Source organism: Podarcis tiliguerta (assembly GCF_965153285.1).
Source record: "Podarcis tiliguerta genome assembly, chromosome: 1".
Lineage (NCBI taxonomy): Eukaryota > Metazoa > Chordata > Lepidosauria > Squamata > Lacertidae > Podarcis > Podarcis tiliguerta.
Window position 1 is genome coordinate 60,102,674 of NC_139534.1, and position 22,043 is coordinate 60,124,716.

At 45.6% G+C, this 22,043-nt stretch overlaps 1 protein-coding gene across 3 annotated transcripts; it reads right to left on the reverse strand.

Annotated features, from left to right (window-relative positions):
• Positions 1 to 286: 286 nt before the first annotated feature.
• Positions 287 to 21,641, reverse strand: PIDD1 (p53-induced death domain protein 1). Of its 3 annotated transcripts, none has more exons than XM_083445979.1 (16): positions 20,919 to 21,641; positions 18,531 to 18,904; positions 16,218 to 16,631; positions 14,796 to 14,999; positions 12,891 to 12,948; positions 11,223 to 11,424; positions 10,018 to 10,146; positions 8,805 to 8,984; positions 8,209 to 8,356; positions 7,407 to 7,542; positions 6,181 to 6,331; positions 5,154 to 5,277; positions 4,334 to 4,452; positions 3,242 to 3,349; positions 2,774 to 2,979; positions 287 to 1,835 (listed from the first exon to the last, which is right to left on the reverse strand). In XM_083445979.1, exons 2-16 carry the CDS (start codon positions 18,793 to 18,795, stop codon positions 1,598 to 1,600), a joined length of 2,682 nt encoding a protein of 893 aa, XP_083302105.1. In that variant the 5' UTR covers positions 18,796 to 18,904; positions 20,919 to 21,641; the 3' UTR covers positions 287 to 1,597. The 3 variants fall into 3 exon arrangements, with proteins under 3 accessions (XP_083302105.1, XP_083302106.1, XP_083302107.1); XM_083445980.1 differs by having other exon boundaries at positions 21,194 to 21,319; XM_083445981.1 differs by lacking the exon at positions 14,796 to 14,999 and having other exon boundaries at positions 20,919 to 21,421.
• Positions 21,642 to 22,043: the final 402 nt, after the last annotated feature.

The following is a 22,043-nucleotide window of genomic DNA, read 5'->3' on the forward strand; positions in this document are numbered from 1 at the left end:
TAATCAATTGTTTTTATACCTGATGTTAGCTGCCCTGAGCCCGGTCTTGGCCAGGGAGGGCAGGGTATAAATAACAACAACAACAACAACAACAACAACAACAACAACAACAACTATTATTATTATTATTATTATTATTATTATTATTATTACCAGCCTGACACTGAGCATAGCAGCAGCATGTCCCTGAAGGTCCAGAGGGCATAAGTACTGAGAGGTGAGGGTTGCTGAAACCTATCCTCCTCAAACAGCCATGCATCCCACATTTACGACCAGTGACAATGTGTAGGTTTGAATTTTGTTTTTATTTCATTTGTGCCCTGCCTTTTTCCTCCAAGCAGCTCAATGCTTTTGCATTTCATCCTCACAACAATCCTGTGAGGTAGGCTAGGTTGAGAGATAGCAGCCGAGACCAGAAGAAACTGGCAGTTAATAACAAGGCATAGCAACAGTTCCCCCAACTGAGAGTGTAAGTAGTAGGCCCAGAGTCCTTCCCCAAGTGAACCAGCTGTGAAGTCTGATAGCAGATAGCAGGCACATGTCACTTTTCCTGGTTCCCAAATCCCATGATCCTTCAGTTATTAAAATAAAATCTAAAGCCATGCATGTTGGGGGGAATACAAGAGAATCTTCTTTGAGCAAGGCCCTCCAACCTTTCTGGAGCCAAGGGGTAGATTTGGAAGTCTAAGAAAATGTCATCATGCCAGATTTAACTAACTGGTCCTGCTACCAGAAGCCCACACAAGGCCTTCTGTTAGCACAATGAGGCTTTCCTCCCCTTCCCCATGCCCCCTCCCAATTGGGTAAGGAGAATCCCCAGAAACAGCAAATAGGGGAGGAGAGACACGATCCCATCAGGCAAGAGGAAGCGCTTGTGCTGAGAGAACAAACTTCTTAGAACTATGTGGAATTTCTTCTACAGGTTCCACAAAATACCCATTCCACAGAAGAAAAACTGCCAATGCTCAGGAAACCTCCCCCTCAAAACATGAGGCAAAATACCAATTGCCACCTCCAAAAAACAAAATTGGAGACAAAGTAGGCAACACCCAACCCAAAAAAGCAGGCAACACACACACCAAACTATTGGCCAAGCAAAAAAAGTAGGCCAAGCACCCCACTGTGGGGCCCACAAGCATACAGGGTGGGGGAGTACTAAGAGGGAGGTAGCGTCTGTTTTCCAGATAGCTGAGCCCCATGGAAGAATCAGAATGCAATTTAGGAGGGGCAGGAGGCCTTGCCAAGAACCAAGGAGGGTGTCTGAGGGCATGGTGACACCCACAGAAACCATCTTGAATTTAACAACAGATCACAGATGGTTTTTCCCCCTTATAGGAGTAGTGGTGGACATGAAATAAATAAGTCACCAAAGTGGCAACATTTAGGGCTCAGCATGTCTCTGCGTCATTAATGTTCGGCAGGTCATTCTCATTCTAGCAGCCCTGGGTGAGAACATCTGGGGGCTTGACAAGAGACCAAGCATGTTGTCAACAGTCCTCAGCCTGAGCTCCCTCACGGATCCACTGCCAGTCCTTTGCCTGGTTCCTGCCTGCCCAATGCAAGCCACAGCAAGGCAATGGAGGCCTCTTGCTGGCAGCTACACCATGGCAATGGCAGAGTCTTCGGTGCTGCTCTCCTGGTCTAGGCCCACTCTCCTGATGGACTCCCTGTACTTTTGCCTTCCCAGCGCAATGATGGCTGTGATCTCATCTGCTATGTCTTGGCGGCCGCTCTCCTTCATGGCGCTGATCAGCTTGTCGACACAGTCGGGGTGTTTTTCATTTTGCTGAGCCCAGGAGAAGAGCATATGCAGAACCTGAGCACCGAGGTCGTCTCTGGAAAATACAGATGGCGCACCACACAATGGTGAGTCTCATTGAAATATTTTACAATATGCCTTTTCATTTGCTCCAGGCAGCTTCCAATAGTTCGAAACACACAAAGTATAAAACAATAAAATCCTAAGATGTGTTTCATTAGCAACCGTTGGAAAAATAAATTTCAGATTAGGCAGCAACCCAACCACTTCTCCAGAAGCCTACCAACTGCCTTTGTAGAGCAGGGGACACGGAAACAGAAAGGTCGGCATGATCAAAGCTGCAGGTTCTTCTACCTAATTTAGCACCACCTGAGAAATCACACGTGCTTTAAAAACAAGCTTCAGTCCTTATGGGGCAGAGGAGGGGACATGGAAGCTCACAGACATTTTCTATAATTGTCTAAAGACCAGAAGGATTATGGTTTTGGATTTTGCACTCATCAAAAGTTCCAGCCCCTCACTTCTTTCAGTCCTGGCCTCCACCCATCTATTGCCAGCCACCCCAATATTTTGCAAATCCCAGGTTTCGCTTTCCAGTCATTCTCTGAGGTTTGGAGGGAGGGAGACAAAACAAATTCTGCAAGAAAAAAATGTGAAGCATCTAAGACCTGCTACCAAGTGTTGGAGTGCTCTTGTTCAGGGTGCCAGCCAGTCACACCCTCCCCTCTAGGCTGTTGCTATATGCTAGCAAAGTTCTTCAGATGTTGCTACACAACAACTTCCTGAATCTCTGACGACAGGCTGTACTGGCTGGAGCTGAATACCACCAACATCTGGAGTTTCCCATTCCTGTTATATTATGTGGTAAGGAGCTCAAGGACTCCCTGCCTTCCGGTCAAAATAATTAGTGTTTCATTTTTCTTTCTCAACTGATGTTCAATATTCTGCAACTACTGAGCCTGCTCCATCATTATTTGGCTGTTTTGGCAGTGTTTTAGATTCAGCCTCACTCACCTGTAATTGTATCGTATCTGCTCTACCTCCTGGTAAGACAAACCCAGGTTTAAGCCAATCGTTGGCCAATCAGCTCCAACACGCCCAGCAATGGCAAGTAGGTTGGCCTGGGTCAAGTAGCCAGTTTCAGCATTCCCCAAATTCAGAGGGGGAAGAGAAAAGCCATTTGGGGTTGTAGGCTGCTCCTTCCCCTGGGATTTCAATTTCTGGCAAAACAGAATAAAAAAAGCACATATGTCTATTATTCATGGGCCAAGAAAAACCAGCAACACAGCAATCGAACCTGCCACAATGATCTCTCCACTTAGGAACATAGAAAGCTACTATATATTGAGTCAGACCATTGATCCATCTACTTCAGTGCTGTCTCCATTGACTGGCAGTGGCTCTCCAGGGCTTCAGACAAGAGACATTTTCAGCCCTATATGGAGCTGTTGGGGACTGAACCAGGGATCTTAGGCAACTTACGGGTAGCTTGATTGGCAAGGTGGCTAGCCAATGGGAATCAGGGCCTTTCCTCCTCTTGGTAACCTCTTCAGGAACGTCCTCTGGAACAGCACCTCGGTAAAAGGAAACCTTAAAAGATCAAAAAAGTTACACAAATGCAATTATAATAATAGGAAACACATCGTAGACTACAGACCCACATACAATACAGATTCTCTTAACTGCCACAGCATAACAAAAATAAGGGAGGAGAAAATCAGCAGCAGGATATCTAAAAATGGTGCACAAATACAGAATCTTCCCTCTATCCGAAGTAACTCTTAATCCCAGCCAGCCAGACGCCTGGGAGCTCTCCTCTCTTTTCCCAGTCTCTCACCTTGGGTGATCTTTACTTCCCTGCCTGTCCCTCAGGGTCCTTCCACCATTTCCCCTTGTTCCTCCTAGCACAGTTATTAAGGGCAATAAAGTGCATCCTCCACTGATTTCAGAGGATTCATGCTATGTTCTTCGAAGTCAGTAAGCCAGAGTTGGCACCTTCCCCACTTGCCCTCCTCTGCCCCACCAAAACCATTGAATTTATATGCCAGAGAAGATTATGTTCTATCCAGGCACAAAATGATGAAACTAAATCTAATTTATGCCTATGATCTTCTTTGGAACAAGTTACACAACACGTACTAAAATTTATGATCTCTCAGCTTGCTTAAGAGAGCTTTCTTGGAAAATATAGCTAGCTAAATTTGCTTGGTTTATTTTGGCACCAATATTTGAGGTTTTATAACAGTTTTGATGCTTGGAAAAGTGAAGGCGTTTTGGCAAGACTAGGCAGGAGACCCTACCTGGACCCCATCAGTCATTGAAGCCTTTTGCAAATAGGGCTTGCATGTTTTGAATTTCAGCAGGATTTAAGTACACTCATGTTTTGGATTGTGGCCATGGACTCAGAGAAGATAAGTAACCCTGTTTATGAACTGGCACATGATTAGGAATGAGGACAATGAGGAAAAGGAATACATTTGTTAATGAGAGATGTGTCCATTTATTAAGATATGTATTATAAATGAATATATCATGGGAAACCTTGCTGGGGCCAAGAAGGAGAAACTGATGTACCTGCCCTTTCACAGATTTGCTTTTCCTGTCCACTTCGGAGGTGATGTAGACTTCCTTCACGTTTTTCAAGTGAGAGAAAAAGCTGAACGAAATCCTTCCGTCAGTGCAGTCTGGGCGGTCTGAGTTAAGTTGGGGGCAATGCAGGCAAAGCATCAGTTTGCATTAAGCTACAGTGCTGTAAGAGGCTAAAAATCAAGGGACAACAAGACAAATAGGGTCCTGCCCACCTGTCAAAGTTGGCCCGTTGGGGCAAGATGAGGATCTGGGATAATTCAGTCCCCGTCCCCCCCCCCCCCCGATTCTGCATCATTAATTGGCCGGCGAAAATGAGAAAATCAATGGTTTTGCATGGACGTACTCACTGATAGATGATCTGTCTTCACTGACTGGTTTGGGAGATTTCCCACTATGGCCCAATGCAAGAGAATATCACCTGCTGAGCAGACACCACAGCCCTTCCTGCAGACCCCTTCTGACAGGCAAAGGCCAGGAAAACATGGTGCCTTATCTTACATTAGCATCTCAATGCTAGCCAAGGAGGGGGCTTCCCCTATTCAGTGGCCAGCACAAAAATCAAAAGGTACTGCTATTACTCTTTTAGAAGGCTTGGGGTTTTTTAAGAAGTGCAAGCTGGTAATGGTTGTAGGTTTATGAGCAAGTCTGACTTAAGCTTGTGGCTGCACAATCACGTCTAAGCCCTGAAAAAGCCTCCTCCTTTCAGAAGACCCCTTTGGGTCAACAGATTTGAGGATGGTGGGCAAGGGCCAAGTCCCTTTGTTCTTCAGGGGTATTTACACAAGCGGGCTCTGCTGCACTTTACCTGCATCAATGCTGATGCCTCGTTCAAAGGCTGCAAAGAACTGCTCCCCTTCAACCATCTCTACCATGTCCGATGGCTCAGGGCCTCGGTATCTGTCGTGGAGCCTTTTCAAAACAGGATCAACCTACAAGACATCCAGGATAGAGATTTTTTAAGAAATAGATCTTGGGGGTTCACAGGGCCAATTCATTTCATTACTCTTTGTGCGGTTTCAATGGGAGGATGAAGGTTTCCGAGGGAGAAGCTTTGTAAACTCAAGAGCAGCTGGTGCGGTGCTGCAGAACCACCCTCCTGACCCCACTTGCCCTGCTAGTAGCAAGGTCTAGGTTCCGTGGGCACACCAGCAGGGGTACCAGACTGGGCGCACTAGTGCACCCATAAAACCCTGAACTCACTGCCACCCTGCTACACCCATCCTTTGCAAACGACAGTGACATCCAGTGTTGAAAGGGTAGCTTCTGCTGCACTACCCCAGCCATTCTTGCTGCTTTATTTGCTTCTGTTACCCCCATTATGAGGACTCATGCCAAGCTGAACACCTAAGCTGGGCTCGTTCACCCTGTTGCAGCAAACTGTAGATTGCACTAGCCAATGTTTCCTGCTCCCGCCATGCTTGCTGCTCTTACTTCTACTGAAGCCTATTATAAAATAACGCACAGAACCAATCTCAAGTATTCATGGGAGCAGGCTCTACTTACAACCAGCTGGTTCCCACCCACCCGGCTTCAAACCCAGAAAGGTCTCTCTGGATTCCATGCATTATATGGCTCATGCTAGTGAGCACAGCTTCTGCTCCAGCCCTGCACAACTTGTGCCCTCCTCTTTTTTTTGCAATCCAGGAAGAGAGCAACAGCGAGCGGCTTACTGATCCCCTGGTGACCAGAGGGATATGTTTAGTTTGGTGGGTTACGAGTTGCTCTAAACATAGATAAGTTCTAGGCTGCATTTCATGCTTGCAGATCACGAGCGGATGGGCACTACTGCATGCGCATGTACACACACGAAACCAGGACAGTGGACAATTTACCTTGTGCTTTGGGACACACTGCAGCAAGACTTGCTCGGGATCTTTCTTCCTCTGCAGAGCTATGAAGTTCACCTGGTACATGCGCAACCTTTTATAGACATATTTGGCAAAGCCACCGATATAGGTCTTGGTGGTGCACCACAACCAGTACCTGGGGGAAAGAGTGGGGATTTGCAAAATCATTTTGATTTGTTTGCTTTTTTCGCTTGTGAGCACATATATTGCAAATGGGGGTGGCATGAGTGCAAAGTTCTGTTTCTCTATGCGAGAAGAAACATATGGAGGTGTGCAAGTGCACTTCTATGTCAAAGGAAAACTGAACAGATGATACAGAAAACAGACCCGCCCCCCGCCCCAGTAGGGGCAATCTGATTCACCTATTTAAATACCTGCCAAAAGCAAGGAAATGATGTGTGATTGAGGAAAAGGAAGAAGCTGTGAATCTCATTATTGAATACACATACAAAACAAAACATGATCATTCCACAAGGTACAATACTTAGCGTGATGAGTTGAATGTGCCTGTGCTGATCTGCATTCATGATGAAATACATATGCAATTTCTTCACCCTGAGCACAACTCTGAACTCAATCCCAGTATCTACTATTCCGCAGCAAAGCATCTAAAAGCAGATGGATCAAGTGCCACGGTGCATTTGAGTTTACTGTGAAGCATGAGGCATCAGCACATCTGCTTCCCTGCAGATACAAAGCCAGCCTTCATGTGATCAACTCACATTCTCCATGTCTGAGTGAATCAGCAACATGAACAAGCCATTATGATACTATAAATTTTGTCCAGCACACCTGGTTACCTATAAGATTGCATTCCTCTGTGTCTGTATTCTTTGCTAAATGTTCTAGAAAGACACAAATAGCCTGAGTTGGACTACGTTCAAGTATACACTGCAGGAAATCAGTAAGAACCAGAATCAGATCTGCAGCCTGGCTCATATAAGCCCAATATGATCCTTCTTGCCTGGTGGAGAAGCAGGAACCGAGGACCATTTAACAAAGAATACTAAACAAATATCTTACTGTTGACTGCCCACTCCCACCCCTTGTTCAGAGGAAAGAGGAAACAACTGGATGAATATGGTCTCTTCTTTGTGGAGCTCCCAGTTCTTATGTTATATATAATGTGTATGGAGGGCAGGAAGAGATGGAACCTTCTCTTCTTGCTGGCCCAGGAAGATGTATGAAGTGTGCCTCCTGGGTCAACTCACCAGGAGAAGTGTGTGACTTCAAACAAAGCATAGAGGTGGGTGAACTCCAGCACCACCTGACTGGTGATGTCATTCCAGTTCTGAGCATTCCAGTCACTGTGCAGCAGATGCACCCTGGAGCGATCCAGGGTCAGACCTGTGGACCAAAAAAAATATGCTGTTATCTACAGACCTCAAGGACAAACTATATTCAGTGCATAATCAGGATGGATGAGGTTTTGTTCCCATAATAATAATAATAATAATAATTTATTATTTATACCTTGCCCATCTGGCTGAGTTTCCCCAGCCACTCTAGGCGGCTTCCAATCGAGTGTTAAAAACAATACAGCATTAAATATTAAAAGCTTCCCTAAACAGGGCTGCCTTCAGATGTCTTTTAAAGATAAGATAGCTACTTATTTCCTTCACATCTGAAGGGAGGGCGTTCCACAGGGCGGGTGCCACTACCGAGAAGGCCCTCTGTCTGGTTCCCGGTAACCTCACTTCTCGCAATGAGGGAACCGCCAGAAGGCCTTCGGCACTGGATTATCAATGGAACATGTGAAATTGTGAAATGACTGGGGCGGCGTGACCCAGAATAAACAAGAGCACCTTGCAGTTCAGTGTGTTATAGTGCACTATACTTGCACAACCCAATTTCCTCAACAGAAGATTAACTGTCCAGCTTGAAAGCGCATTTAATTGTACCAACGTTTTGCAAATTTAACTTGCCTGTGAAATTCAGGTGTGGTAATTCTAAGGAAGCATTAACAGTTCTGTCAAAACCCTTCTGCTGAGGGAATTTCTAGATCAAACCTACCTGTGACTCCTGGGGGCAGAGGGAGCTGAATTTTTACAGGCTGAAGGAAGTCGATGCTGGAATTCTGGGAGAGGCAGAGGAGGGGGCTAGCAACCGTCTCAGGATCATTTGTGATCTCCTGTAGGTCCTCTGAAGACACGGGCAGCACCTGAACATTTAAAAAAAGGGGGGGGGAATTGGCTCCATCAGGTAGTGTGGGGGTTTCCTACACAAGCAATGGACTTTGTAGACTCCCCTTCCCACAGCAGCTATCAATGTCTTGAAAAAATGGTCCTGAAAGTGAAGGGTCCCACCAAAGAGGGATCTAACACTGTGGAAAAGGCTGCACTCAGAAGCAATATTGGGAAAGATTCCAGCCACAGGTGTCAATAGTTTTATTCCTAAAAGTAATTATTTGAGCAGTGACTGTATAAGTCAAATAGGAGCTTCCAAAATTCTTTCAGGGCATGTCTTTTTGATTTTATAACACCAGGGCAACATTAAGGCACTCATGACCTAAACTGTGCAACTTGACTGGAATAAGACTTAAAAAAAATTAAATCTCCAATCTTTGAATACATTTCTGGACTCTTTAGGCTTCCTGGGCAGAGGCTTACCTGGAGCTTCACTGTTCTCGTCTCCTCAGTCACGCCAGGGGGAAAGGTCACTTTGATGTTGGGATCGACAGTTGAAAAAAGCAAGGCTCCCTCTTGAGGGACTCTGCATTCATTCTCCACAAGTCGAGAGACAACCAAGAACCAGGAGAAGTGAGGGACGCTGCAGCAGGCCACATGCTTCTGTCAGAGGGTGTGGAAGGAATGACAGGCACCATTGTAACATACAACAATACTTTAAACAGAGGGAATCAGGCACTGAAAATGAGCGCAGGTCTTATACTCCTTACAAATATCCACGAACTGGCCTGGCTCAAATGTAACAGGGCCACTTCCAACAACAGGCCATAGCCTGTTGGGTTGTACATAATGAGCAACAAGCTTGAGTGTGCCCCTTCATCCTCATCTCACACACCCAGCTTCAGAAGAGACTTCCTGCTTTCTTAAACCAGAGTTCCCTGCGGCATTCAAACCGGGAAACTCTGGTTTTAAGAAAACTAGGACATTTCCTCTGCAATCTGGGCGTGCTGGTTCAGATGATGAAACAGCTAGCTGACTCACAGAAATAACTAGCTCAAGCATGTTGATCATTCATAATCATCACATCTGAATTTGTCCAATTTGTGTTTGACAGACCTACTAACTTACAGAACTTTCCCTTAAAAGCTCTCTCTCTTTGGCAGTACACAGAACAGAGAGGCCAACAAATGAGAATGCAATTCCTAACGGTACTACACATATAACCAACCTTTCTGCCAAAGAGCTCAAAGTGGCACACATGATTGTTGCCCTATCCAATTGATCCTCACAACAATCTTGTCACGTAGGTTGGGTTTAGAAGACAGTGACTGGCCCCTACTGAGCTTCACCAATGAGTGGAGATTTGAACCTGAGTCTCCCCTGCCTAACCAAAACACTATGCTGGCTCTCTGTGAAAGGCCACCCATCTCAGTTGCAAATAAAACCAAGTAAAAGACTTACTTAGCATGCCTAGGAGCAGGACCTTAATGAGTTAACAGAGTGGGTGATGTGTATTACAATCTCTAGGGGAAAACACATGGCAAAACTGAAGAGAAAGCAGCTGCAGATTACAGCTCAGCCCTCCCTCCAAGCTTCCAGCAGGAATTTAATATGGCACCCAACTGATACAAGGAAGAACTCGCTGAGAAGTGAGGTAACTGGCATGTTTTCCAACCCGTTGCACTTCGTGGCCTACCTTTGGCTTTTCTTTCCATTCCACTCTGGTTTTCAAGTCACTCCAATTTTGCCCACTGAAGGTTCGAATTACAATCTCACGGTCATGCAGGTACTGCGTGGAGGCATATGGCAGCCAGATCAGCACCTCCTTGAAGAACACAAGACATAACAAGACAATTTCCATGAGTTAACCACCGAGAAGGAAACATCTCCATAACTCCAGGGAGCAAGAGAAGGACCTCAGGAGCCGACAGCCATTGGGGAGGATGTGGAGAGCAAGTGAAGGTTGTTAGTGTGTCTCATTTCTGCTGTACCTCATAAAGAGGAAGCGGAGAGGGCAACAGCATGGAAGGTTGCATATTACAGCGTCAAGATTGGGGGAAACGCAGCAGTTCCCACATAGCTCACAGACATGCTAGTAGTAAGAGATCGGTTTTATTGCATGGTGAACCGAAAAAGAACTTCTAAACACTTCCAGCCAACCTTCAGACCTGTACTGGTTCTTTAACTGGGGATGCTGCACGCAACAGTGATTGGAAAGCACAGAAGGTGCAATGCATACAACATGCAAGAACACAATTGCTGAGTTTCAGGGGCCAGGGCTAAACAGCCAGAGAGATAGGAAATTTGATGACATTTATTTAGTGCAATTCATTTTTAGCACCTATAATCTGTCACCCTCAGCCTTCAGCCTAAGTAAATGAATAACATGTAATGGCTAATTGTGATTTATTTATTTATTTGAATTCCTGGTTGTTTCATAATATTTGCATGCAAATCTGTGTAGGTTTTATAATGTGCTTAATTGTTTTACTATTCTTAAAACATAAGGCAAAAGGGAGGGATTATATTATTAAATACCTTTTCAGCTGTTGATTTTTTTAAAAGGAAAGGTCCTACCCAAACTAGAACTCTGTTTATCTTATTCCCACATTCTACATATCTCACAAGCAGAATGGTTGTCCTGGGCCATTTTTCCTGATGGAACTCGCATTTGATTAAGCTGAACCTTATTGGCAGCAGCCTAAATGCCACAAAGGGTGATTTGCAAGCAACCCAGCCATTATCACATTTAATACACCGGGTTCTCAGTGGCCACTTTTTGGCAGGCCAGTCTTCTTCTTCTTCTTCTTTCCCCCCATGCCAGTGCCCAAGTTGAAAGATTTGGGGGAATTAGCGCAGTTCTAGCCTAAACTCCTTTATGACTTCATGAGCTCTTCTTACCTTCTGGAAATGAATCCCATGAGGCTGCAGCTCCAGGACTTCACTCAGCAGGATGTCATGGTCCTTCAGCTTTACCCACTGGGGGTCAGGGGAGTGCTTTTGGAAGTGGATAGTTACCGAAGTGGTGGTGGCACCCAAGGGGAAGCAAAACTGGACACCACAAGCTAGGAAAACTCTGCAGCCTTCAGGGGTCACAGTAAAGCTTAGAAGATACAAAGAGAAGCACGGATGTTTCTTCAACGTTACAGTCCTCTTTACTCCAAAGTTCTGAGTTATAAATATCTATAGACTGTCAGAATTCTAGATACAGTTCTAAGGCTTGGCTACACTGTGTTTCGCTTAGCTGCATCCAGACTCCAGATTACTCCAATCCCATGGCCTTCCCTGCTCTCCCTGGGACCCTGATTGTGGTAACTGAGTTTTGCATAATTGCTCCAAATGATCAGATAGCCTCATCACCTTCAACAGCATCTAGGTTCCATTTCTAGAATATTTGCAGGGTGACTGAATGACTGATATGGCTGTTCCTAGCCATGTCTGAGTGCAGAGTTTGGAAATTGCAACTACCTGGCTGTTATTTGGGGGGGGGGCGTGGAATCACTTTACTCTGGTACTCAAATCCCTTACACTTGTGACTTGTGACATTCCAGACCCAATACAAGCCCTAAACAATTTGGGACCCAAGTACCCAGGAGAGCACTTCCTCCAGTACTGCCTCAGCCTTACCCATCTATGAAGATTTGCTCGGGATCAGCTGTTTGTTATTCCAACTTTAGCTTCTGCTGGGTGGGCAATGATAGAAGACAGGGCATTCTTGGTGGTGCCCCCTTGCAGCTAATTATGACACCCCCTCCCGAATGGAATTTGATTGTCTCCCCACATTGGCCTCAGTTGGGCACAAGGTGAAAATGTTTTCCCAACACTGCTACTTGATGTAATTTTTTCTTGATATGGCATATTGTTAGCCACTCTGTTTTTGCAAAGTTGATGGGTGGGATATAAAAGTGACAAAGTAAAATAAGAAACTAAAACTAAGCATATCCTTGCTATTCTCAGATATTTTCCTTGCTTATTTCCTCTTTCAGGGCTGGTATGCAGAGGTCCCTCTTGCAGGCTCCAGGAATGAGGGGGCCCTTGGCCCTTGGATGTATGAGCCCCCTCTAGGCTTATCTGGTGATGATTGCTACTACTGGACTAGTAGCAATCTTAACATCCCAAAGATTAAAACAGTGATGGCACTCCGACTGCAGAATGACCAACAACAACAAAGACAGTGGCCGCTGTTCCACACTCAAGAGTCCCATAAGAAACAGGGACCCAAGACCCATGTCCCTCAGTGCTGCTTTGAGATGTTACTTGGTGGTGCCTGCCCTGCTCCCTTCAATGAGTTTGCCACTGATAGTTAACTTGCAACCAGTTTCTTTTTAGAAATCCAGCTTGGCTCATTTGTAAAAAAACGGGGATGATTAACCCACAGAAACTACCCCTGCATCAACAACTGAACAAGGCATCACAGTACAATTAATTATTATTAGTATTAGATGTATATCCCTCCCTCCCAGGAGCCATGGGAAGCAAGGAGAATATTATGCCAAAAGTGAATTAGGAAGATATTCTGACATGACAATAGTACAGAAAGACACCGGCCAAAAAAAGTATGTGAAATACCTATCCTCACCAGCTTCAAGGAATAGTCTTTGTAATTTTTCTGGCCTTGAGTTTGAGTCTGCAACAAGTCAGAAAACAAAGTTTACATGAATATAAACAGAACATGTTAAGTGCTTCTGTAGGAATGAGTATAGTAGTCTTCAACTTTTTCAAATCAAAAACATGCACTTGGGCCTCAATTCTTTCTTTATCATATATTTGTATGGTGGGAGGGCTACTGTTGTGACTCCCCTTTGATCAGCTCTCAAACCAGCGGTAGGTCCTGCTCCACCCGTTGAAGACAAATGCTTTAGTCAAATGTTTTATTATGTTTTTATATGTGATAGAAGCTGCCCAGAGTGGCTGAGGAAATCCAGACAGATGGGCGGGGTATAAATAATAAAATTGTTGTTGTTGATGCCTTGTTCCCACAGGGCCAGCCCCAAATATTTCACCACTTGAATATTAAACCATGATTTCTATGACATGAACTCCCACCAGAATTTCAAAATAAAACCTATGACAGGGTCACTAACATTTATGGATTGGTGGGCACATTTCAAATGTTGAGAGAGTCACAAAATAGCTGTTGGCAGAGCAGGGCAAAACAAAATGGCTGCAATGCACTACACAAAACTAGAGAGGCAGCCATCCCTGACAACTTTATGCTAACCATGGGAAGACAGCTATGTTCTGCCGGTCATGATTACAGACGTTGTCATGCTATATAGGTTTTACTTACACACACAGAGGGATGTGGCTGCTGTCTATAGCAATAGGGAGCACCCCTCAGAACCAGGAACATATACAAAGTGCCACACCAGATTCACTCGCATGCCACAGATGTTGCTTGGAAGGCACCTGCCCATTTTACCTCACAACTTTTTTTCTAAGAGGGCTACAGACTGACTTTCCTTTTTCAACATGAAAACTCACGAGACTGGGACATCTGCCCTGAAGTACCCATGAAAGTCTTTGTGGGCACCAGATTGGTGACCCCCGTCCTATGAGAAAGTAACATTCACAAGCAACGCCTGTCTAAGGGTAATGGCGATTTTCATTTATCAGCGACTGTAAGTAAAGTCACCAGTGAATCAACCCATTTGCTTCAAAGTCACCCACCACAAACCTGGCTTTAGAGTGCCTGAGAGAAACACCCAGGAAAATTTAAGGCAATTTGCATTCAAATTGGTCTCTCTTTTGGCTTTAAGGTCTGCCCACCCTTCTTAGCAGCCTTCTCTTATTTTCAGCAGTGCCTCATTTTGAGCTGAATCTGAGTCCACTTCGGATGATGTGCCCTCTTGTAGTCGCAGTAATGTGAGGGGAGGAGCAGGGCCAAGCTTGCTGCCCCCCTCAACCCTCGCTCCCCATGCATTGGCTGGGAAGGTCTGAAGAAGGAAGCATGCTGTAGGCAAATGCGCTCCCCACGTGATTTACTCCCTGTTCACATGTAGTTCTGGGCAGTGCTGTTTTTCTAGAAAAAGAGGTGCTGGAACTCACCATGAGTGCCTCCCTTGTTCTCTTAGAGTGGCAATGGCTCCCAGCTGAGAGGGGCCAGAACTGAGCTCCAGTGAGTTCCAGTTGAAAAAAAGCCCTGGATCTGGGTCACATGAGAAGCCTATACTCATAGGGCAGGCTCCCTGGATGGTGGGGAAAGGGCCAGGAGAGGACACAGCAGCAGCAGCGGAGCTTAAGGGCAAAGCCCAACTTTTTCTATCCAGGCAATTTTGATGGGATGGAGAAGAATGACTGAAGGGGGCTCAGCTGTGTCTGTGAAAACCAACCAGGTGGTCTTTCAATCAGTCCTTCATGTTGTAAGGGCTGCAATTGCAGCTGTGTCTACACACATCTCACAAAAAACGCAGAGCTGCTGTCGCCAGTTAGAGCAGCTTGTTAAACAAATCAGACAGAAGAAAAGCAATTAACCTGGTTGCAGTGGCACCTCTGGCTCTCCTAGAGGATTACCACGGAGGTGCACGAAGGGGAGGCTCTGGATCTCTGGGGGGATGCTGCGCAGCCTATTGTTTTGCAGATCAAGCCTGGACAAGTTGTGAAGGCCGGCCAGGGATGCAGGAACTGTCACCAGAAGATTGCTGTGAAGATGTAGCTGCCGCAGAGACTGCAAATTGCCTGCAAGTCAGAGCAGGAGTGGGAAAGAGAGAGAATCAGCCTACACTTTGTAAATCCTTATATGCAAGCAACTCTCCCCCATTCACAATTTGCAAATCCCCTATAACAAAAAAGAAAACAACTCGGGGTCTTGCTTACTTCCACCACAATAAAAACCAGTCCTCAAGCATACAGACATGCACAGATAGATAGATATAAAATTTATACAGCATACTCATACCATAAACGTCTACCATAGAAAGGTTCTCGTACTAGCCAAAAGGGACATGCCTGGTATTCGAGGAACACAATGTAATAAATAATCTAATTAACAAAGGTCAGGGGGAGTCAGGCTTAATCCTAGTATTCCCTTGGCATTGTAGCTCACCTCAATAGTGAAGAGGTGTGTGTATGGAGGTGCATGTAAAATCCCTATGATTTTTGCAAGGCTGGAACATAGCCTTCTGTACAAAGAGTCGAAACACTTGCTCTACACACATTACCTCTAGCCTTGCTCACCACTGTCATGCGGCCCCCGGAATGTGGACCATTGGGGAATATGGCCCTTAAGCTAAAAAAGGGTTCCTTCCCTTTGTGCTATAATACACTTACATCCTGATTATGTGGGTACCACCATCAGTAGCAGTGGATCCCTCTGCAGCTATACAACACCCACCAGCTGCAGACTTGCCAAATCTGAAACAGTGGCCAGAAAAGTTTTCCTGTTTAGTCAGGACTCTGGTTATCAGTAACGTGACAGTGCTGCTGCAAAGACTGTGCCTTGCTTCAGGCTGAATACAACAACAACAATTGTATTATTTATACCTTGCCCAACAACAACAACGATTGTATTATTTATACCTTGTCCATCTGACTGGGTTTCCCATTGCAAATCTTAACAACTTTAAATATTTTAGACTGTATAACTACTGGGTTTCCTAAAAAGTTGTATTGTAAACCACTTTGAGAACACCTACTGAGAAGAGGTCTATATATGTTTCATTAAATATTTGCATTTTTTGTATTCATGTTCATAAAAAATGACCTAATTTAAGCTCATTCTGTGAAAGTAAGCCCCACTGAGTTAAATTAGACTTACTTCCTAGCAATTGCACAGAAAAACTGCAGCTATGCCATGTGACCCTGAACGTGTCGTAGCCTTAATCCCGTAATTTGTTTAGTCTCAAATTGCATCTTAAAATATTTACTCCCTTTCTCTTGCATCTGGGAACAACTTACCAAGAGAGCTAGGGATTCCTGTTAATAGGTTCCCTGAGAGATCCAGCTCTGTGCAACTCTGCAGGTTTCCAATCTCTTCGGGAAGTGATTCCAGTGCGTTTTCAGAGAGGTCCAGTGTTTCTAGTGCTGCCAGCTCCCCTATGCTCTGCGGCAGACCTTGGAGCTGGTTCTTCATGGCGGAGAAGAAAGTGAGGTTGCTGAGCTGGCCAAAGTCCTCGGGCAGCCCCTGCAGGCTGTTGTGACTCACCAGGAGGCTCCTGAGGCTGCCCAGCTTGGTGATGCAGGGAGGCAGAGCACTGAAGCTGTTGAAGCCCAGATCCAGGTGAGCAAGGTGGCTTAGCTCCCCCAGCTCTTGCGGCAATGATGCCACCAACCCTCTCTGGGGAGTGCCAATTTCATCTCTGGTGTGTCCACCTGCAGGCCAGGAAAAAGCAGGAAGAGAAAGTCTCGTTGCAAGGATCTCCGTTAACTAGCCTCATATAAGCACATGGCTATCCAATGGAACAATATGGAAGACTGAACAGAGATAATTTGAAAATACAAGAAGTCTGAAGGATTTGGGGCATGAAGAGACTACAGGTACCCGATAACTGTCAGTGGAAGTGGGTCTGGATTTTTTGCTTTCAGGGCTACAGCAGGAGTGATGAACATGCTACACTCACAAAGAAGTGTCTTTTTTGGCCCCTTAGCTTTCAGTCCAATATAATAACAACGATAATAAAGCAACAAGATTGGTAGCTTGCAGCTGCTTATGAGACACACACACAGCTACTGTTGCTTATATTCAGTATAAAATGGTTATTATAAATACCTGTACTAATGAAACCTAGGTTTTTAATAGGTTGGCCAGCTGAAACTGTATTAATTTAGCTGCATTAATGAAAGCTACAGTTGCTGTTTTTGCTGTAGATACTTGAAACAAAAAAAAGATCAAAACAGTTCAAGAGTTAGGCACGCATGCTTATTCCTAAAGGGAATGCCACACCAATTTCAAAAGGCAAAGAGTAGCCAAGATAGTTTGCCACAAGTGTGTGTGGGGGGGTGTATTTTGTGATGCCTTACAGGTCATCTGATGGAGTGGACTCCAGTCCACAAAAGCTTGTGTTGTCATAAACGTGTTAGCCAATATAACGTGCCTTGTCGATTTCAACATGGTTATCAATTTGCAGCCTGATCTTTTTCCTATTGTTCTGAAAAAACCATGCAAGCCTATGTATGCATACTCTGAAGTAAGCCCCACAGATTCCAATGGAACTTACTTTGGAGTAAATATGGTTAGTACTTCAGGCCAAATCTAGTGCACATGTTACAGATGGCTAGGGGGTGGGGACCCTTAGACCTAGGTAGAGGAAGGCAAAGGCAAACAGCACAACATCGAACCCCCTGCCTTCTGTGCTTTTGACGGGTATTTTAAAAATCCCACAACATGGAAGAATTATGTCGCCTGCCCATTTCATTCCCAACACGAGCAAGAGGACAGAGCTTTCCGTTTATGGGAAGGTGGCGTGAGAATAAAAAGTGGGTGATGAAGAGAGAATCACAGGAAGAAGAAAAGGACCCCCTCAGCTTAAATGAGACATATAAAAATCAGAGTAAATATCTCTCCAAAAGCTTTTTCATGTTGCTACATAGACACAGAGTAAATCATCTCTACTGTAATATAATCATCGTAAGAAGGGAAGCTACTGTCCCAATTTGGCACTTTCTGCATTTTGACAGATATGGAACTGTCATCATCATTTTTCACTTCTGCAAGCCCCATTCCACAACTAAAGATCAGAAAGCAGTCTCGTTTCATTCACTGTTGAAACAAGGTCTGTTCCAAGCCAAATGCCAGAAGGAATACAGTAGGAAAACCTGACTTTTGTTCAGCCAAAGATAATGAAAGCCGCATGTCCATTCCAACAAGAGAAAGTCCTATTGAAAACAGTGGGTTTACATGTGAGTAAACACAACAGGCCCATTCCCAAAAGAGGGTGAAGACCCACCCGTTGCAGGTTTCCTAAGAAGTAAATCTCACCATGCTCAATTCCTGGGTAAGCGTGCATAGGTTTGAAGTTTTGGACTGTACCGTGCACTTTCCTGGCAGTGAGTAAGCCCCACTGAACACAGTGGGACTTACTTCTGAGGTGGGGAAATGCATAGGATTGCAGCAGAGTCAGACCATTGTACGAACAGTGACCTAAGGTCATTTTGATGGGCTTGGTCGGGGAAGGAAACCTAAAAGCTAATCTAAACCGAGGGGAGAAATATAAATTAAAAAGTGAAACAGTCGGTCAAAAGGCAGAAAGAGAAAAGAAGCATGCAGTTTACCTTTGAGTACAAGGGATTTTAAGCCCTTCAGGACTGGAATGGTGCTTAGTGTGGAAGTGATAAGTTCCTCATTGCAGCTCAGCCTCAAGAATTCCACCTGCTCCACTTCTTCCCTTCTCTTCTCATACAGCTTGAGGAATAGGCGACAGCCCTCTGGGTAGACGTCTAAGTTGAGCCTGTTGCCAGCCAAGCAGGAACTAGCAGGTGCCTCGGCCTCCAAAGCACCCTCCCCCAGAGGGTCCCCAAGCTCCTGCGGCCCAGCCATCTTCTGGTGTCACATTGCCAGGGGCTGCGCATGTTTTGACTTGCCAGCCAAACGAGCACCGGTGGCACCGCAAGGGATTGAAATGGAAGATGGAGGAGAGAGGCAGCCCCTGGGAAGAAATGGAGGGAGAGGAGCAAAACGCTGAAGAACCAGTGCACACGCAAAATCCATCCAGATGAAGGAAAGAGCAGAAGCTGTACTTGAGGCACTGAGCATAAATGAGGGCAGAACAACACCTTCCCCGGCTAGGCTGTTTAAGTGGCATATTAAGGCATATAATGGGCCCCAAAGCTGATAAAACTAGGAAGGAAGAATAGACGTTTGAAAGACAGCGTGGGGAAACTGATTGCATTTTGAAGTTTCTACATCTTTCATGTACTATTAGAGTTCTTTGCCTCCTCTTTAGAACCACATAAATGCATCTTAATAAAAGAATATTAGATATTTGCAAGCAATATAGCAAGAAAAGTTTAATAGAAAAATTAAAGATCTTTGAGTACCAAATCCCCATCCCTAACACACAGGCAATGCCATGGCATTTTACACATGGGGAACCGATAAAGATAACCAGCTGTGCAAATGTGATTTTTTAAAAACAGGTGCAGCTTCATTCACAACAGCATGACATGCCACCCATCTACAGGAAGCTAGAGCACTTTCATCCTTGACATCTGGGCGCAGTTTCCCTAGGAACTGTGGATGAGGAGTCAACTAAAAAATGCCAGGATGAATACAACTGACACAGTACAATCCTATGCACATTTACTCAGAAGCAAGCCCCACAGAGTTCCATGGGACTTGCTCCCAAGTCAGCACAGCGCCACAGCTCTAATGCTTTTTTTCACGTGACCCCTTATTTTCTTCTTCAAGTGTAACTTATCCTTATTATTCTTTCATTAGGCACTGTTACAACCTTCAAAAAGCAAAAAGCCAATCTTTGGCAAAAGAGCCATTTTTAAAAAAAACCTGTCCCCTCTCAGAGCGACTGCACCCCCCACCCCATACACACACACTCTTACTTCCAATTATTTCCCCAGAGAGATTTCCCTGATTTAGCAGTATGGAAGTGATAAATTAACAGATAGCTGCACAGCAATGACAGAAGTGGAACCTGTTGAAACTTTCCCTTACAATATGCACGGCATCTTTCAAGGACAGATGCTGGCACCTCTAGAAATCAATTTCTTGTAGCTGTGTTAATGCAACTATTCCAATCTATTCTGTTTCCCAACATGCTTTAAAGTAGTGGTAGCCGAAGTGGTGCCCACCAGATATTGCAGACTACAATTCCCATCAGCCCCAGTTAGCAGAGAGAGTCAATGATGGGGATAATGGGAGTTGCAGTCCAAACCATCCAGGGAGCACTATGTAGGCTGTCGCTGCTTTAAACGCTGTTCTCCAGAACTAAAGGAGACATGGAAAACCTGTGGCCCTCCAGTTGTTGCTGGACTCCAACTTCCATCAGCTAGCGGTCAGGGATTATGGGAGTTGTAGTGCAGCAACAACAGGAGAGCCACATGTCCCCCATCTCTAAAGCACATGACAGGGACAGAGATAATGTTTATTTCATTACAGAATTAAATAGGATGGAGAAAGTCGTGGAAATAATTCATCAACAATTGCGTTAATCTGCAGCAATGCCGTTATTACCCAAGAGGGTGCAAAATTAAGCGCGGCGAGTGTCAGGCCAAACAGTGGCGTAGCGTGGGGGGTGCAGGGGGGGCCGGCCGCACCGGGCGAAACATCTGGGAGTTAGGGTTAGGGAAGCAAATCCACGGGTTAGGGGGCGAAAATCCACGGGCTAGGGGGTGCAAATTACTTGCTTTGCCCCGGGTGCTGACAACCCACACTACGCTACTGAGGCCAAAGGATGAAGCCAAGGACCAGGGTCCTTGGCTCCTAAAACGGGAGGGAGGAAATTCAGGTCAAGTCTTTCTCCCTAATTCCGGGGTGGGCGGTTAGCTGTGATTTTTCAGTGAAGAGAAATAAGGCTCTAAGGTGGTTTTAGTCATTAGTACACATTTCCTAAGAAACAGTTTAGCACTGAAAATACAGACTCCAGCCGTGCCAAAGAAAGGAACGTACGGTTGCAGCCTTGTGCTGCGACGCTACATATAACTCACCAGGAAGTGAGCCCCATTGAACGCAGCGGCGCTTGCTTCTGAGTATCCGCACTTAGGATCAGCTTCTTAGGGCCCGGAGCAGGAAGAGAAAAGCTTTGCATGAAGTTTTCAGATAACCAGCAGAGAAATTGCCCGGATTAAGCAGTGACGTAGGTCTCTAGCCCGGCAGAAGCAAAAGAGCTTCCAAACAAAAGTTTCAATCGAAACGCGCCACCCGACCTGGCCTGTTTCCTCCCGCCCTTTCCTCCGCTTTCCAGACAAGAAAATGTTCTGACATGGGCCGGACAAGCATATTTTGCCTTTTGCCGGTGCTTCTGGCTACTCCGATCCTCGCCGTGCTTACTGGAAAGTTTGTAAAGGCTGCTGATTTCAGTGGCAACTGCTAATCAAAGTAAGCACGCTCCGGATCGCAGCCTTCGGGTCTGCTTGTCGACCTCCTAACGGCTTGCGGCGCAGTTCGAGTCCCCCGCTGTTTGCACATTGCCGCCGAAGCAACAGCCCAATTCTCCCAGGCCCTCCTTCCCCTAAAGGAGGCCGATCCCTCCCGCCCTCTTGCACAAGTTCCCGCTTCCCCGGGCTTCCCCGCCTCGGCCAGCGCGGAGGCGGCGAGCAAAGCGACGGCTTGGGCTTGCTGGGGACGTCCCGGGGAAACTGCGTCCATTGTGATCTGTTCCTTCCTAACAAATGCGCGCTGCCGCGATCCTTAAGGGCTAGTTTTGCAATTGCGATTTGTAGGTCATTGCGGATTCTTGTAACTCGTTAGGCCGGGTCCCCCCCCCAGCCCCCCTGAAACAAGCGGGACCTGCGACAAAATGTTGCCGCGTATTCTACCCCTTTAAAGACGAGTATTCCTATTTAGGGTTTAGCTAGCTAGACAGCCAACCGTGTAATACTCCAGTATGTACTATGATGTAAGAGGCTCAAGCAGACCATTTCATGTCTCCCCTAGTTTTCCACACACACCCCAACATTTTATGGAGGCCATGGAGCATGCTCAGTCCTCATCAATATTTATTTGTTCTTACTCTACTTCTGCCTACTTCAGGATTGTATACATAATACGGAAATACCCAAGTAGTATTTCCTCCCCTTACATATAATACTGTTACATGCCACCCCAATCTC